Here is a 17,569-nt window from a genome sequence, read left to right as displayed (position 1 = left end):
AACCTCAATTATTGACTTCTGTGCACCCGCAGGGTCAACACCAGATGGAAGCTGCCAAGGCTTGGGGCTTGCACCCTCTGAAGCCATAGCCTGAGCGGCACCTTGGCACCTTGGCCCCTTTTAGTCACAGCTGGAGCAGGTGGGACTCAGGGCACCAAGTCCCTAGACTACACACAGCAGAGGGACCCTGGACCCAGCCCAGGAAACCATTTTTTTCTTCCTCGGCTTCCAGGCCTGTGATGGAAGAGGCTGCCGCATAGGTGGAGACATTTTCCCCATTGACTTGGAGATTAACATTCGGCTCCTCATTACTTATGCAAATTCCTGCAGCCCACTTGAATTTCTCCTCAAATAAAGGGATTTTCTTTTCTATCGCATTGTCAGGCTGCAAATTTTCTGAACTTTTATGCTGTTTTCCTTTTAAAGCTGAATGTCTTTAACAGCACCCAAGTCACCTCTTGAATGCTTTGCTGCTTAGAAATTTCCACCAGATACCCTCAATCATCTCTCTCAAGTTCAAAGTTTCACATATCTCTAGGGCAGGGGCAAAATGCCACCAGTCTCTTTGCTAAAACAGAAAAAGAGTCACCTTTGCTCCAGTTCCCAACAAGTTTCTCATCTCCATCTAAGACCACCTCAGCCTGAATTTCATTGTCTATGTGATTATCAGCATTTGGTCAAAGCCATTCAGCAAGTCTCTAGGGAGTTCCAAACTTTCCCACGTTTTCCTTTCTTCTTCTGAGCTCTCCAAACTGTTTCAACCTCTGCCTGTTACCTGTTTCCAAAGTCGCTTCCACATTTTTGAGTATCTTTTCAGCAGCATCCTGCTCTGCTGATACCAATTTACCGTATTAGTCTGTTTTCATGCTCTGAGAAAGACATACCTGAGACTGGGCAATTTACAAAAGAAAGAGTTTTAATGGACTCATGGTTCCACATAGCTGAGGAGGCCTCACAATCATGGTGGAAGGTGAAAGCGTATCTCACATGGCAGCAGACAAGAGAACTTGTGCAGGGAAACTCCCCTTTATAAAACCATCAGATCTTATAAGACTCATCCACTGTCATGAGAATAGCATGGGAAAGACCTGCCCCTCATGATTTAATTACCTCCCACTGGGTCCCTCCCACAACATGGGAGGGGAATTGTGGGAGTTACAATTCAAGATGAGATTTGGGTGGGGACACAGCCAAATCGTATCAGTTGAGCACTTGAGATTGAATCTAAATATGCTTGTTTGGTTAACTGAAGTCTGGATTCAATGTTGGCCTATAGTCATTCAAGTTGGGATGCCAGAAATTTCCTGGCTGGAGTGCAGTGGCGCAATCATAGCTCACGGCAGCCTTGACCTCCTGGGCTCAAGTGATCTTCCTGCCTCAGCCTCCTGAGTAGCTAGGACTACAGGCATGTGCCACCACGCCTGGCTATTTTTTTGTTTTGTTTTGTTTTGTTGGTAGAGACAGGGTCTCGCTATGTTGCCCATGCTGGTTTCAAACTCTTGGCCTCAAGTAATCCTTCTGTTTCAACCTCCCAAAGTGCTGGGATTACAGGCATGAGTAAGCATGCTCGGCCCCACCTATTATGGTAAATAAAATTTTGTGGAAGACAGCTATGCTCATTTATGTTCTATATATGACTACAACAGCAGAATTGAATAATTGCTACAGAATTATGTGTAAAATATTTATTGCCTGTCCCTTTATAGAAAAATTGTGTGGACTCCTGCTATAGAAGTACAAAGGTTTAGGGAGATGGAAATATTGGTGTGGATTTGCTTGACCTGTCAAAATATTCAACAGTCACCTATGAAGTTAACAATTAGTTAAGTAAATGATATTCTATCCTCCTGCCCCAAATACATCTTTGTAGAGCAGGAAAGGTTTCTTTTCTTACCCAACACTAGGTTCATGGCTGAGCCCCCTACAACAAAGGACAGGTTACCAAGAAAAAGTGTACAAATTGGCCAGGCATGGTGGCTCACGCCTGTAATCCCAGCACTTTGGGAGGCTGAGGCGGGCGGATCATGAGGTCAGGAGATTGAGACCATCCTGGCTAACACGGTGAAAACCCATCTCTACTAAAAATACAAAAAATTAGCCAGGCGTGGTAGTGGATGCCTGTAGTCCCAGCTACTTGGGAGGCTGAGGCAGGAGAATGGTGTGAACCCAGGAGGCGGAGTTTGCAGTGAGCCGAGATTGTGCCACTGCACTCCAGCCTGGGCGATAGAGCAGGCTACAGAACGAGAGTCTGTCTCAAAAAAAAAAAAAAAAAAAGTGTGCAAATTGATTTAAGTTTTACGATCAGGTGCGGTGGCTCTCGCCTATAATCCTAGTACTTTGGGAGCCAAGGCAGGTGGATCACTTGAGGTCAGGAGTTCAGGACCAGCCTGACCAACATGGCGAAACCTCGTCTCTATTAAAAATACAGAAAAATTAACTGGGCATGGTGGTACATGCCTGTAATTCCAGTTACTCAGGAGACTGAAGCAGGAGAATCACTTGAATCCAGGAGGCAGAGGTTGCAGTGAGCCGAGATTGCGCCATTGCACTCCAGCCTGGGCGACAGAGCGAGACTCTGTCTCAGAAAGAAAAAAAAAAGGGAGACAGTGGTACAATTATAGCTCATTGCAGCCTTAAACTCCTGGGCTCAAGTGATCCTCCTGCCTTGGCCTCCCGAAATGCTGGTATTACAGGTATAAGCCACCATGTCCAGCCTTAATTTTAAAATGTCAATCTAATTTTAAATTAATTGGGTAAGCGGTATTTGGTTATTGTGTTCGGCTGGGTTCTCCAGACAAACAGAACCAATAGAATTGGCTTATGAGATTAAGGAGGCTGAGAAGTACTATGATATGCCATCTGTAGGCTGGAAAACCAGGAAAGTCGATGGTGTGGTGTAGTTCAATCTGAGTCTGAAGGCCCAAGAAACTGAAGCTCTAACATACATCTCAGGGTGGAAGATGGAATGTCCCAGCTCTAGAAGATAGAGGGAATTTGCCCTTCATCTTTTTGTTGTATCCTGGCCATTAACAGATTGGATGATGCCTGCCCACACTGGTGAGGGCACATCTTCTTTACTCAATCTGATTCAGATGCTAATCTCTTCTGGAAATACCCTCGCAGACATACCCAGATATGTTTTACCACCTATCTGGGCATCCCTTGGCCCAATCATTTGACACATTACATTAACCATCACTGTAATAATGCATTATCCTTCTTACACATTGCTAGCATTGACCTGCTAATATTCCCTTAGGGATTTTTGTATCTTTGTTCACGAGATAATAGCTTAGTTTTAGGGTTTTTTTTGTGGGGTCAGGGGTGGGATTATATGTCTTCCAATCTTTTTCTTTCTTTTTTTTTTGTTTGTTGAGATGGAGTCTTGTTCTGTCACCCAGGCTGAAGTGCAGTGGCGTATCAGCTCACTGCAAACTCCACTTCCTAGGTTCAAGTGATTCTCGTGCCTCAGCCTCCTGAGTAGCTGGGATTACAGGTGTGTGCCACCATGCCTGGCTAATTTTCGTATTTTTAGTAGCGATGGGGTTTTGCCATGTTGGCTAAGCTGGTCCTGAACTCTTGACCTCAAGTGATCCACATGCTTCAGCCTCCCAAAGTGCTGGGATTACAGGTGTGAGCCGCTGTGCCCAGCCCCAATTTTTTGTGTTTTTATTGTCTGTAGGATCTTAAATCCTAAATTTCTCCCACTCTTTTCCCCTTTCACTTCACTTTCCAGTCTCCAAAGAGACAATGCCTTTCTGAGACTGCCACATCGAATCCAGCACACGAAATCCATTTTTAATATACGGTACTCTGATCCACTCACATTATTTCACTTTTCATTACTTTTGCACTTAGGGTGGACTTTCTCTCTCTGGGAGTCTCTTTTTTAAAAAATCAATGTTAGGCCCTCCATTTCCCTACTCTCTGCTTTCTTGGACCCACCTTCCTTTTTGCAGAGGTTTACTGTTGAAACTTGAGATGGCTCTGCTGGAATTTGGCTTTTTTGTATTTTTAATTTGAAGTCTGTACTGTTTGTCTTCTAGATATCTTGAAGGCATAGGGTCGTGAGGCTGTATTTGTTCTTGTCCATCTGTATGGTTTTTTTAGAGGACATGTGGCAAGATTTGAAGTTAGGTAACTGTCCTTATCTTAGGCTCCCTGTAAGTACAGATTCATCCATTTGGATCTGTTTTTTTTTTTTTTTTTCCATTCATCCCTTAATTTCCCAACTCCCAAAATTGTATCATCTTCTCTCCTGTTTTCTTTGTCCTTATAGGTTTATGCCTTTAAAAAATCCCTTCATTGGCCAGGCGTGGTGGCTCATTCCTGTAATCCCAGCATTTTGGGAGGCTGAAGCAGGCAGATCACTTGAGGTCAGGAGTTCAAGACCAGCCTGGCCAACATAGTGAAACCCTGTCTCTGCTAAAACAAACAAACAAACAAACAAAAATAAAAAGTCTGTCCTGCATACACACGGGTTTCACAACCCATGAATACTGTATTTTCTTTTAAATTTTTGGGACAGGGTCTTGCTCTGTCATTTAGGCTGAGTGCACTGGTGTGATCACACAGCTGGACTTCCCAGGTTTAAGCCTCTCAAGTAGCTGGGACTACAGCTGTGCACCACTGTGCCTAGCTAATTTTTGACTTTTTTTTTGTAGAGAAAGGGTTTATGTTTCCCAGGCCAAATACTGTATTTTAGATCTGTGTTTGGTTGAAAAANTCCAGCACCTGTTGTTTCCTGACTTTTTAATGATTGCCATTCTAACTGGTGTGAGATGGTATCTCATTGTGGTTTTGATTTGCATTTCTCTGATGGCCAGTGATGATGAGCATTTTTTCATGTGAAGCAAGACAGTCTTAATGAAGCACGTAACTAACTTGGCTTTGTCCAGTGACTAAGAAATCTTACCAGATGAATTCATGCAGGAAGTTTCCAATTCTAATGAAGCGTCTTCAATAAAGTGTAGTACAGTGAATGGATGGTGCTAGTAAAGGTTGATGTTCATCTCTGTTCTTTTGTTATTCTGGATCTAGAGACAAAAGTACAAACAAGAACCTGGAACAGAGATTGGCTTCTGTCTTATTATGGATTAGATTCTATTAATCTTGACAATACCAGAAGGATTAGGTCAGCATTTAGATTGTCAAAGTTGACTGGATAAAAGGTTTATTTTATTTTATTTTTAGAGACTGAGTCTTGTTCTGTTGCCCATGCTGGAGTACAGTGGTGTGATCATAGTTCACTGCAGCCTCAAAGTCCTGGCCTCAAGTGATCCTCCTGCCTTGGCCTCCCAAAATGCTAGGATTATAGGCATGAGCCACCACGACTGGCCCTAAATATTATAATTATGAAAGAATGTAAGTTAAAAAAATTCAACCTAATATACTATTTGGTTAACTACAAATGGAGATTTATGGCATATAATTATTTGCTAAGGGAAAAACTAAAACAATGTTTTTTTGTTTTGAGACGGTATTTCTCTATCAGTCAGTTTGGAGTGTAGTGGTGTGATCTTGGCTCGGTGTAGCCTCCACCTACTGGGCTCAAGCTAGAACTACAGGTGCACACCACCATGCCTGGCTAATTTTTAAATTTTTTGTAGAGACAAGGTCTCCTTATATTGCCCAGACTGGCCTTGAACTCCTGGGCTTTTGCCATTCTCCAGCCTTGGTCTCTCAAAGTGCTATGATTACAGGCATGAGCCACTGTGCCTAGCCTGTAACAGTGTTTTTAAGGTAGCTCTAAAATGAAAGGCTAAATCCCCATTGTTAATATGACAAAAAATAGTCAATTGACATTTAACTTGTGCATATAGGACTACAGAAGAAATTCTGCTCATATGAGAAACAGTGATCAATTTTCTAATTAACAAATACTGCATTCAATCTTTTGTCTACCCAAATAACTTAGCCAAGGATAAGTTCTAATCAGACTCTATGAATTGAGAATTACAAATCAACTGAAGAAAGTAACATCACTTTTTTTTATTTGATTCAAACCCATTTTCATATATAAAGCTAATTTATTATGTACAAAATAAATGGACATTCTTAAAAAGTGTCGGAATACAAATTTCCAAGGGCCTAAAATAAGTGCAAAATTTTCAATTATCTTTAATCATGCTATACAGAAACAAATCAAATATTAGCTCATATACATACAACAAATTTTTAAAAAATAGCACTTAATGTAATAAAACAAAACATACATCATATATATTTAATTTTAAAAGGATGAGGAAGGAAAGAATGTATTGCACCAAACTAACAGTAACTTAACTACAATGAGAATAATAATCAAAATTATTTATACATCTTTATTAAAAATTGCTCAACTTTAAAACATTTTTGGGGGGCATACAAATATCCATGAGTCACAGTTTGCACAGTCAATAATTAGATATAAATAAGGCATAATATTTTCTTTCTCATGGTCAATTCCAGTAGAGTAAGTGAGAAGGAACATTTTAAGATAAATACACAACTTTCTGAATTCCTTCAATATTTAAGTAGCAGCACAATTTCCAAGTACTTTTAAAAAAAGTCATTCTGAATTTTTAGTTATTTCGCTCTGAATTGCTACGTGCGTATACATGCATTCAAGTCACTGTCACTCTCTATAACACTGAAATGCTATTGGAGTCCTAGAAAAACTGACAAAAGAGATGAATTAAATATGTTTCATATTTTTATGCCTCAGTAGATTCATTTTTATAGCAATGAATCTGAGAGAAAATGGCTGTCTAGCCAGATATGATTACTTTTTGCTAAATTTTTTGCTCCAAGTCTATAAAAGCAAACAATTGGTGGAATGAAAGCTATACCTGTTAAGAGTTTCTAAATGGAACCAACCAGCCACATAGTTTCCTAAGACGTTTTCTTATGTAAAGCTAATTATAAAATAAGCAGTTAGCCACAAAAAAAGTTTGGTGATGTGCATCAATCACAGTCTTTGAGAGTAGTAAAAAGCAGAATAGGAAAAAACAGTTCAAAATATAAAAGATCTTTAATAGTAAGATCTACTATAACATGCCATAATTTTGGAAGAAAAATAGAAACTATCATAATTAAATCGATAAAAAGTCATGTAAGAAAATCGAAATTCCAAAATTCTGAAGGAATTATTCTTTCCAAAGGAAAAAATAAAGTTATTCTCTTTAATCCCTATATAAAAAAGAGGCTGACAGTTTTTCAATTAAGTCTGACTACTTATATCATCCTACCAGAACCACTTCTTAAAGTGTTTAGTGATTAATATAACTTTAACATTCTGAAGAGCAAAACAATTATGTCTAATACAGACAAGTATCTTTTTCCTTCAAAATAAAGAGAAGCATTTATGAATTTGTAGGTTCAGCCCACTAAATTGTAAAGCACATATGCTTAGTGTCAGAATGTTACCAAAAAAAGACAATCCAAAATAGCATTTTAATGTTGACTAGTACATTGATTACCAGATAATTGCTAGTTTTAATACATCTTAAGTTGAAATACATTATTACCAAAATAAAAATTTTAAAGGTCCAATTGGAATAAGATTTCTTTTAAAAAGTAGTTTGTTTTTAATTGATAAATTTTTAAAAATCCTACCTAAATCCTAATTTTTCATCTTACATTACAATGTTACATTGTAACAGCATTACAAGCAGCTAATAACTCTGTACACTGAAAAATAATTATAAATTAATTTAAATGAGACAGCCATTATATAGGTGGAAACACACACACACACAGACACACATATACCCCTCCACTAACAGTCAAGTTTGAAAAATGAATGGGTAATTTTTTAAATAACAAAATTGTGTTATTACTATTATTGTTATATTTGCAAAATATGTTTCCAAGGAAACATGAAAACCGTACCATGAAAAACAAATACTAAATTAGTAGCTTTCTATTTATTCTTTTCCTTCTGAATTTTCAGTTCATAAATTATGGGCATTAAGACAAAGATAAATATTGTTATTGTTGAATGTGTCCTTTTACTTATCACTAAAGCCACTGGCTTTACAGGTCCAAATCCTGCAGTGTGTTTAGAAATCACTCACGTGTGACAAATGTCAATGAGATAACCACCAAAGGAAGGAGATGTGTCTGATGAATTACTATAATCAAATAAGAATCTGATAATACAGACACTATTAAATTTTTTTTTTTTTTTTAATTGAGACAGAGTTTCGCTTTGTTGCCCAGGTGCCATCTCGGCTCACTGCAAGCTCCACCTCCCGGGTTCACGCCATTCTCCTGCCTCAGCCTCCCGAGTAGCTGGGACTACAGGCGCCCGCCACCACGCCCGGCTAATCTTTTTGTATTTTTAGTAGAGACGGGGTTTCACTGTGTTAGCCAGGATGATCTCGACCTCCTGACCTTGTGATCCGCCTGCCTCGGCCTCCCAAAGTGCTGGGATTACAGGCATGAGCCGTGGCGCCCGGCCTTAAATGAGGTTTTTATACAGAAGAAAATCAAGTAACTCCTATACTCTAGGATGGCCTTACATTTCTTAACACAGAAAACAGAATTATTTCCTATTTGGAATTAAACATCTGTTAATGCTTTATTCTCTGTTATACCCATAAAAAATTAAAGATTATTTCTATACAGAGGCTGTACCTGCAAAAGTCATTGGAAGTCGTAATTTATCCAATGCTTTTAATTTGGAAAATTCTATTGATTACAAGCTTCAAGGCTATAAGAGGTCTACTTTTATGTTTTAAATTTAGCATGTTAGTCATGTTTTTTATTCTTCAAAATGTTGCCTAATTCAAGTTTGCAAAACATTCACTGAAAGTCACCAGGAACTAATATTAAACACAGTTGTACTTTTCTGGAGGCAAATATTAGTTATAATTTTCAAATGTGAACAGTCTAAAGAGAGTTCATGATAAAAATAATTCAATTGAAAGGAAATTTGGTTGTTTTTATGGCAGGCAAAACAAAGATAATAAAGCCATTCCAAGCAAATTTTAGACAAAATGTCTCTCAGGATAATGATTAAGTTTATTTCCAAATAAGTCTGAATATTGGATCTGGTTTACAAAGATAAATGGACAAATTTCTATACAGGAAAAAATTTTAAGATATAACATAATAATCCTGAGACATAATTTTTTAATACCAAGAATATCAAGTAAAGAGATTCAGGAAGTCCAAAGCAGTGCCTAGATATCTGTATATTTATAAACTCCATAGAGAAGTCTGATCTGCAATATCCACTAAGAACCACTGGCCTAGAAAATGCTGGACTTAAATTAAAAAAAATTTTTTTTTTTGGAGACAGGGTCTAACTCTGTCACCTAGGCTGAAGTGCAGTGGTGCAATCACAGCTTACTCAGCCTTGATCTCTAGGCTCAAGCGGCTGAGTAGCTAGGACTAAAGGTGCTTGCCACCATGCATGGCTAATTTTTTAATGTCTTGTAGAGGTGGGGGCCCACTATATTGCCCAGGTTGGTCTTGAGCTCCTAGGCTCAAGTGATCCTCCTGCCTCAGCCTCCCAAAGTGCTGGGATTATAGGTGTGAGCTACCATGCTTGGCCTAGATTTAAATTAAAGAAGGCAGGCTGTGGTCCACATTTTAAATCATATTAAAATGATGACTGATAACACTATATTGTTGCCTAATGTCATCAAGAAAAATACCACACGACTCTGATAAACACAGGAAAACTCTACATAACAATGCTCTGCATGGAGTCAAGTTTAAAACAAATAATATGTTGAGTATATACAATATACGAATTCAGCAAAAAGAATATTGAGAATGGATTTTGTTAAGAGTGATGAAAATGTTTAAGATTGCTCACTTATTGGGGAGAAACAGTTTCAGCTGATGAGAGGAACAATGCGTAGGATAAGCCATGAGTATGGCTGATGATGCAAACAAACAAACAAAAGGAAACAAACAAACATGTTTCATTTCTTATATCCCAGTCAAAAACTGTATCCTAAAGATACGTTCAAGAACCTGTTTCCAGAAGACAGGCTTAAATATATATATATTTGAAAAGATCAATTTTTACACACACATGCTCCCAACAGACATCCATAATATTACATATATTATTTAAGATTAAAATATTTATATTTAATATAGTCCTAGGACTTGCATCTTTTCAGTGGAAAGGTGGTAAAGATAATGCTACTCATTTTATAAATATATAAAAGGAGCTAACTTCCTTAAGTTCAATTACAAGATTTCCTCAGTGATCTCTTTAGTAGTAACAATATAAAATATACATAAAGGCAAAGGTCATATCTCTATCTTAATCATTAAATAAAAATCTGGTATCCAAGTTAACAGTTTCCTCTGACCACTCCTTTTCACACAAAATATAAAATGTCTCAGGTTAAGATTCAACCTTAAAATCTGAATTCTAATTCTGAGAGAATTTTTCTCTTATTCTTTTCAGAAGCATAAACTTGATTTTCAATACAAGTACTCTGAAGGATAATTTTAATATGTCCTAAATAGAGAAAAAAAAGGAAACCTTATTGGTGTTCCTTGCTAATGACAGAATGAACACTTGGTATTTTTTCTTCTACAAAAGGATGCACTGCACTGTGACCCAAAAAAAAGTTAACATATTTTAATTTTGTTATTAACTTCTTAATAACAGACACGAGCTTCACAGGCTAAAAAGAAAGACTAAACCAACTGGCCATCTTTATGTTTATACACTTTCCTGATTTGTATGCCCTGATCTATTTTTTCCTTCTCTCTTTCAATTTTATCTGAGTAACGCCAGAATACTGATTGAAAAGTTGTAAAAATTTTTTTATAAAGCTTCTTTATTCTCTAAGCGTGCACAGCTATTACATTTTTTAATACTTGATCTCACTTTCCAAAAGTAAAATAATTATCTTGGTATAAATCTCTCCCTATCACCAGGCTGCTGAGATTATTATTTTCGTCATCACCAGTATCAAGAAACAAAAGCATATAAAAAGTTCTGCAAAGATAACAGACTTTTTTTTTTTTTTTTTTTTTTTTGAGATGGAGTCTCGCCCTGTTGCCCAGGCTGGAGTGCAGTGGCATGATCTTGGCTCACTGCAACCTCTGCCTCCCGGGTTCAAGCGATTCTCCTGCCTCAGCCTCCTGAGTAGCTGGGACTACAGGCGCCCGCCACCACGCCTAGCTAATTTTTGTATTTTTAGTAGAGATGGGGTTTCACCAGGTTGGCCAGGCTGGTCTTGACCTCCTGACCTTGTGATCCTCCCACCTTGGCCTCCCAAAGTGCTGGGATTATAGGCATGAGCCACCACAACCGGCCAGATAATGACTTTGTAAGAGCCAACTTGAGATACTATATTCACCAATTGAAATGTCCACCTGTTATTTCATTCTAATGATACTGTTCATTTCTTCCATTATATAATATATAACTAATTTCTATGGGTAACATCTAAATATACCAGAATCCTCAAAAGTACTTCTTTCCAATTATTTTATCTAGTAAGTTTTAATTCAGTAGGCCTATACTCTTTAAATGAGTAATATATTATTCAGCTAATAGTTGTTTGCTTATTTTGATAGATAAAATTTAAGTTCCATTCTCTAGACTGTTGCTAGTATTCTCAAATATTTTTCTCTAAATTCCACATTTTTTTTTCCTTTTCTTTGAGACAAAGTCTTACTCTGCTGCCCAAGCTGGAGTGCAGTGGTGCAATCTCGGGTCACTGCAACTTCCACCTCCTGGGTTCAAGTGATTCTCCTGCGCTGCTCAGCCTCTCGAGTAGCTGGGACTACAGGCACGTGCCACCATGCTCGGCTAATTTTTATATTTTTAGTAGAGACGGGGTTTCACTGTGTTGGCCAGGCTGGTCTTGAACTCCTGGCCTTGTGATTCACCTGACTCAGCCTCCCAAAGTGCTGGGATTACAGGCATGAGCCACCACACCTGGCCCACATTTCTGGTTTTTACTTTTTGGAAAAAACAATATAAAAAATAATTCCACTACCTTGTACATCTAGTATTAGTCCAGGTAGGGTATCTATTTTATGGTGAACAAAACTTATTTGTACTATAAAGTAAAAACTGCTTATTTCTTCCATCTAAAAAGCAGCATTGTAAAACATCATAAATGTAGGCATTTTTTCTAATTATCTAAGTTTTAGAAAACTCATAAGCATCCAAAATAATTTTCAAATTCAGTATTAAGTAACCTTAAAAATAAAGAAGGCATTTTTACATCAAAATCTCTGGATAAATAACAAAATAAAACTTAGTAGGTTTTGATTTAGAAAAAGTTTCTTAAAAAATCTGTATTTTAAAAACTAAAAATCAATCATGTTAGTTCTGCCGACTTGAAATGTCCTAAAAAACTGTAAGATTAAAAAAAAGATAGCCATGGTGGTGCCATGGGTGAAGCACTGGATTGAAACCTCCCATCCCCCCCCCCCCCCCAAAATAAAACAAATGAATAGAAGCCAGTCTCATTTATGCATCATAATTATTGCTATTGAACTTATTTTGAGACTTTTTTCAATACAAATTCCTGAAGTCTTAAGATACCTTGACATTAACAAATGTTCTATTTTAAAATTGTTGTACCAGTTTATTTCAGAGTTATTTACCTAAAACATAGGTATTTTTTCCTTAATAAAACAGAGGATTTTTACTTATTGGAAAGAAAATTCTTCTATAGCTTTTTATTAGCCCTGACTCACATCAAATCGAATCTATTCAAAAGTTTCCCTAAACAGAATCCTTTATTTCTTAAATTTTTTTTTACTCACTCAAAAGATTATAAAGAAAAGGGCACTGGATACTGTGGTCAACAGGAAAGCGAAATTGCAAAGGAAAAATTTCTCTTAAAATTCAACTGAGAAGACAGTTGGATATAAGGACATCTATGATTTGTGGAACAAAAACTAATATTATTACTGGTCACAGATCCCTTTAAAGAAAGCCATGTAACCATTCCTTCCTGAAAATGCATTTAACATACAAAATCTCTGCACAGTTTCAGAGGGATTCACAAGTTCTCCCAAACACATGAAATCTCAGATTATTAACACTGGTAGTTGTAAAAGCTCTCTGACCCAACTCAAAAGATAACCTTACAAAAAATCTAAGTTTAACAATGTCTTTGAACTCCAAATTAATCAGACTTTTACTTTAAGATCTTAATAATCAAGCACAACTTAACATTTAACATTACATAATAAAATTAGCTATAATCCTAAAACATGAAATAGAAAATTTTAAATTACTATATATAAAAGATTATTTTAAGTTATGTATATCTTTTCAATTCATTCATCAATCACACAGATATCCTAAGTGAAAATTCAACATATTTGGGTATTATTTGCTTGGTGAAGAAAGAGTCAAGAAATTTTGAACTTTGCAAATGTAAATTGTGTTGCAAATGCTACTTAAAAGACCCAACTGTCAAAATCACAATTAGCACTTTTGCTTAATTATATCATTAAGGAAATACATCTGTAAAATGTATCTCTAGTTCCACTTTTTTCTACTCAATTTTTATTATTTAAGGACAATAATAGAATTCAGTAACTTCTCATTAGTAACATGCTAGTAGTAGTAGAATTAGCTAATGTGCCAGTTTCAATATTCTTATTTTATTCTCACCATGCAAACCTGTAACTTTTACTGAGTTTTGAAAATCCAAGTGTGCAACAGGTACCTTTAAAATATTATCCCCAATCAGGAGTTCCATAAATAAATTGGTATGTTTTCATTACAGTGGTCAGTAAATAGAAAAATGATTACTTAAGAATGTATTTAAAGCCATCTCTCTCAACTGTCCCATTATCTGTACTCTTTTATTAGAAAAATCTTAAATTTTATCATTTGGAATAACAAGCAATTTAAACCTAATTTTCTCATTTTAGGTTTGTTTTAAAAATGGATACAATGACCTTTAGGAATAGGCCACTAAATCAAATCAAATGTATTTTCTCAAATACATCTTAGTATAGACCAAGAATTAGTTTATATACCACAACAAATTGTGGTTATCTGTAAATGATTTTCAGGGATAAAAGCCTTGCAACATTGCAGAGAGTTGAGAGATGTGGTTAAAGCAACAAAGCAATAAATAAGGTTTCAGTAATCATAACAGAAAAATGAAGTAACAGTCACTTGGAATCTTGAGTATTATATTCAGTTTCTCCAGCTGAAATCTGGCTGAGCCGCTTGCTCGATCCCCACAATTTTCGAGAAAGCTGACCTGAACGCATCTGTGTAAAGTAATCCAAAGAAATGAAGAATAAATATTAAGAAAAAAAATAAAAATGATATATAAGACACTGATTTTGCAGAGTGAAAAGAAACAAATTGTTAGCAGAATTATTAACACTTTAAAGGTTATTAACAATGGAGAAAGACGGCCAGGTGTGGTGGTTCATGCCTGTAATCCCAGCACTTTGGTAGGCAGAGGCAGGCAGATCACTTGAGGCCAGGAGTTCGAGACCAGCCTGGCCAAAATGGCAACCTCCCGTCTCTACTGAAAATATAAAAATTAGCCCAGTATGGTGCATGGTGGCACACGCCTGTAATCCCAGCCACTTCGGAGGCTGAGGCATGAGAATTGCTTGAACCTGAGAGGCAGAGGTTGCAGTGAGCCGAGACCATGCCACTGCATTCTAGCCTGGGCATCACAGGGAGACTCTGTCTCTCTCTCATACACATACATACACACATAATAATAACAATAATAATAATGGAAGACTTTTATGCTTATTTTGTCTTTGGTCTAATGTCAATGTGTACATTTCAAACAATTAATGGCCCAGTTATGTCAAAATTACCAGATTCCTTTATTTTATAAATTATCAAAAATATGTATTACTTCATCAAAATCAGCTTCTCAAAACTATTTTTTTTAATTTTTAATTAATTTTTTATTTGTTTGTAGAGATGAGATCTCACTATATTGCCCAGGCTGGTGAAGTCCTGGGCTCAAGCAATCCTCCCACCTCAGTCTCCCAAAGTGCTGGGTTTACAGGTGTGAGCCACCACACCTGGCTCAAAATTATTCTTAATTTTGCTAACAAGACATACAGGTTTGGAGATTTTCTTTTCTTGAATTTGCAGTACTGTTAATGCCAATCATAAGTATAAGAAGAAAGTAAAATAAAGTTTTGATGAAATTTTAAAATATTTTAAGACTTTCAAAAAATAATATTTAACAAGAGAATGATAAAAAGTAATGTAGAAAACAAGGAGAGCATAAGCCTCTTGAAGGCAGGAATTGCATCTCATTCACCATTAAATTTGCATCACCTACCATCCTTCCCAGTGTGTAATAAATATTAACCAAATATTAATTAAATCAATGAATAAATAAATGTCCTTTAAAAGTGTATACATCCAGGTGGGGCAAAAAACCCCTACGGTTTGTTGTAATTACTTTCTCAAGTGCAATCTACTTTTTAATGGTGATTCCACTTTTTTTTAGAGACAGGGTTTCACTCTGTTGCCCACACTGGAGTGCAGTGGTGCAATCTCGGCTCACTGCAACCTCTGCCTCCTGGGCTCAGGCAGTCCTCCCACCTTAGCCTCCTGAGCAGCTGAGACTACAGGAGCATACCATCATGCTCAGCTAATTTTTGTATTTTTAGTAGAGATAGGGTTTCAACATGTTGCCCAGGCTGGTCTCAAACTCCTGGCCTCAAGTGCTCCACCCACCTCAGCCTCCCAAAGTGCTGAGATTACAGGCGTGAGTCACCATGCCCAGCCTGCCACCTTTTTTAATGGTCACTTTTCTTTTTTTTTGAGATGGAGTCTCACTCTGTTGCCAGGCTGGAGGTGCAGTGGCACAATCTCGGTTCACTGCAACCTGCACCTCCTGGGTTCAAGCAATTCTCCTGCCTCAGCCTCCCGAGTAGCTGGGACTACAGGCGTGCACCACCACACCCAGCTCATTTGTTGTTGTTGCTGTTGTTTTTTGAGACGGAGTCTTGCTCTGTCACCAGACTGCAACCTCTGCCTTCCTGGTTCAAGCAATTCTCCTGCCTCAGCCTCTGCCTCCGGAGTAGCTGGGACTACAGGCACGTGCCACCATGCCCAGCTAATTTTTTTTTTTGTATTTTTAGTAGAGACAGGGTTTCACCATGTTGGCAAGGATGGTCTTGATCTCTTGACCTCGTGATTTGCCCACCTCAGCCTCCCAAAGTGCTGGGACTATGGGAGTGAGCCACTGCGCCTGGCCCACACCCAGCTAATTTTTGTATTTTTAGTAGAGATGAGGTTTCACCATGTTGGCTGAGATGGTCTGGATGTCTTGACCTTGTGATCCCCCCACCTTGGCCTTCCAAAGTGCTGGGATTACAGGTGTGAGCCACTGTGCCCGGCCTAATGGTTGCTTTTCTAGGATATATTTATTGGAGTGATAAAAGAGAAGCTTTATACAAAGTACTAGTGGCTTTGGCATGCTTGCTTTGCAGTTACATTTACAGATGTATTTTCTGAAGCACTACTACCTTACCTGATTTTTACATATGATTTTCACTCTAATAGAATAATATATAAAACTGGTACACAGGGCCGGGCGCGGTGGTTCAAGCCTGTAATCCCAGCACTTTGGGAGGCCGAGACGGGTGGATCATGAGGTCAGGAGATCGAGACCATCCTGGCTAACACGGTGAAACCCCGTCTCTACTAAAAAAAAAAACAAAAAACAAAAAACTAGCCGGGCGAGGTGGCGGGCGCCTGTAGTCCCAGCTACTCGGGAGGCTGAGGCAGGAGAATGGCGTGAACCCGGGAGGCAGAGCTTGCAGTGAGCCGAGATCTGGCCACTGCACTCGACAGAGCAAGACTCCGTCTCAAAAAAAAAAAAAAAAAAACAAAACACCAAAACTGGCACACAATTAAAAATATGTATTAATCAAGATTTTGATATTTTAGATAAAAATAGATCTTGAAATAGAAATATCTTTTCATAACTAAATATGGATCTAGTTCATATTCTACACTGTAGTACAAAGTCTTGCTCTGTCACCCAGGCTGGAGTGCAGTGGCATGATACCAGCTCACTGCAACCTCCAATTCCCAGATTCAAGTGATTCTCTTGCCTCAGCCTCCCGAGTAGCTGGGATTACTGGCGTATGCCACCACACCTGTCTAATTTTTATATTTTTAATAGAGACAGGGTTTCACCACGTTGGCCAGGGTGGTCTCGAACTCCTGACCTCAAATGATCCGCTTGCCTTGGCCCCCCAAAGTACAGGGATTACAGGCGTGAGCCACCGTGCCCAGCCACAATAATATTAATTTAATGACACTTTTTTTGTTAAAATAATATGCTGAAAAAAAAGCATAAGGACTAAAGAAATTTCAAATATTTATAAAACAGTTTTTTATGATCTTTAACAGGTTATTATAGCCACTGACTGTGTGACAGTAATTTCTTCCCCTGAAATAACCCCGACAGATCCCATATTGTTAGATTTCTCAGAAAATACCAACAGTGACTTAAAAAAAAATTATAATGATTAATTTAACTATGTAATAACATGAATTATTTGGAAGAATCAGTAAGTTACTAGAGTATAACTACAGTTTTCCTCAGAGCGAGAGTTAGATTTATGATACATG

General features: G+C 37.7%; 1 protein-coding gene across 1 annotated transcript in view; it reads right to left on the bottom strand.

The window, feature by feature from the left end:
* Nucleotides 1–13,208: 13,208 nt before the first annotated feature.
* NBEAL1 (neurobeachin like 1) overlaps nucleotides 13,209–17,569 on the bottom strand; it is a 205,206-nt gene continuing 200,845 nt past the window's right edge. Inside the window, exon 55 of the mRNA XM_025405096.1 lies at nucleotides 13,209–14,211. Coding sequence (XP_025260881.1) covers nucleotides 14,110–14,211 — 102 coding nt within the window. The 3' untranslated portion in view covers nucleotides 13,209–14,109. The remainder of the gene's footprint in view (nucleotides 14,212–17,569) is intronic.

The sequence above is a fragment of the Theropithecus gelada genome, chromosome 12, assembly GCF_003255815.1.
Source record: "Theropithecus gelada isolate Dixy chromosome 12, Tgel_1.0, whole genome shotgun sequence".
Taxonomy (NCBI): domain Eukaryota; kingdom Metazoa; phylum Chordata; class Mammalia; order Primates; family Cercopithecidae; genus Theropithecus; species Theropithecus gelada.
This window is presented reverse-complemented; position numbering and strand designations above follow the sequence as displayed.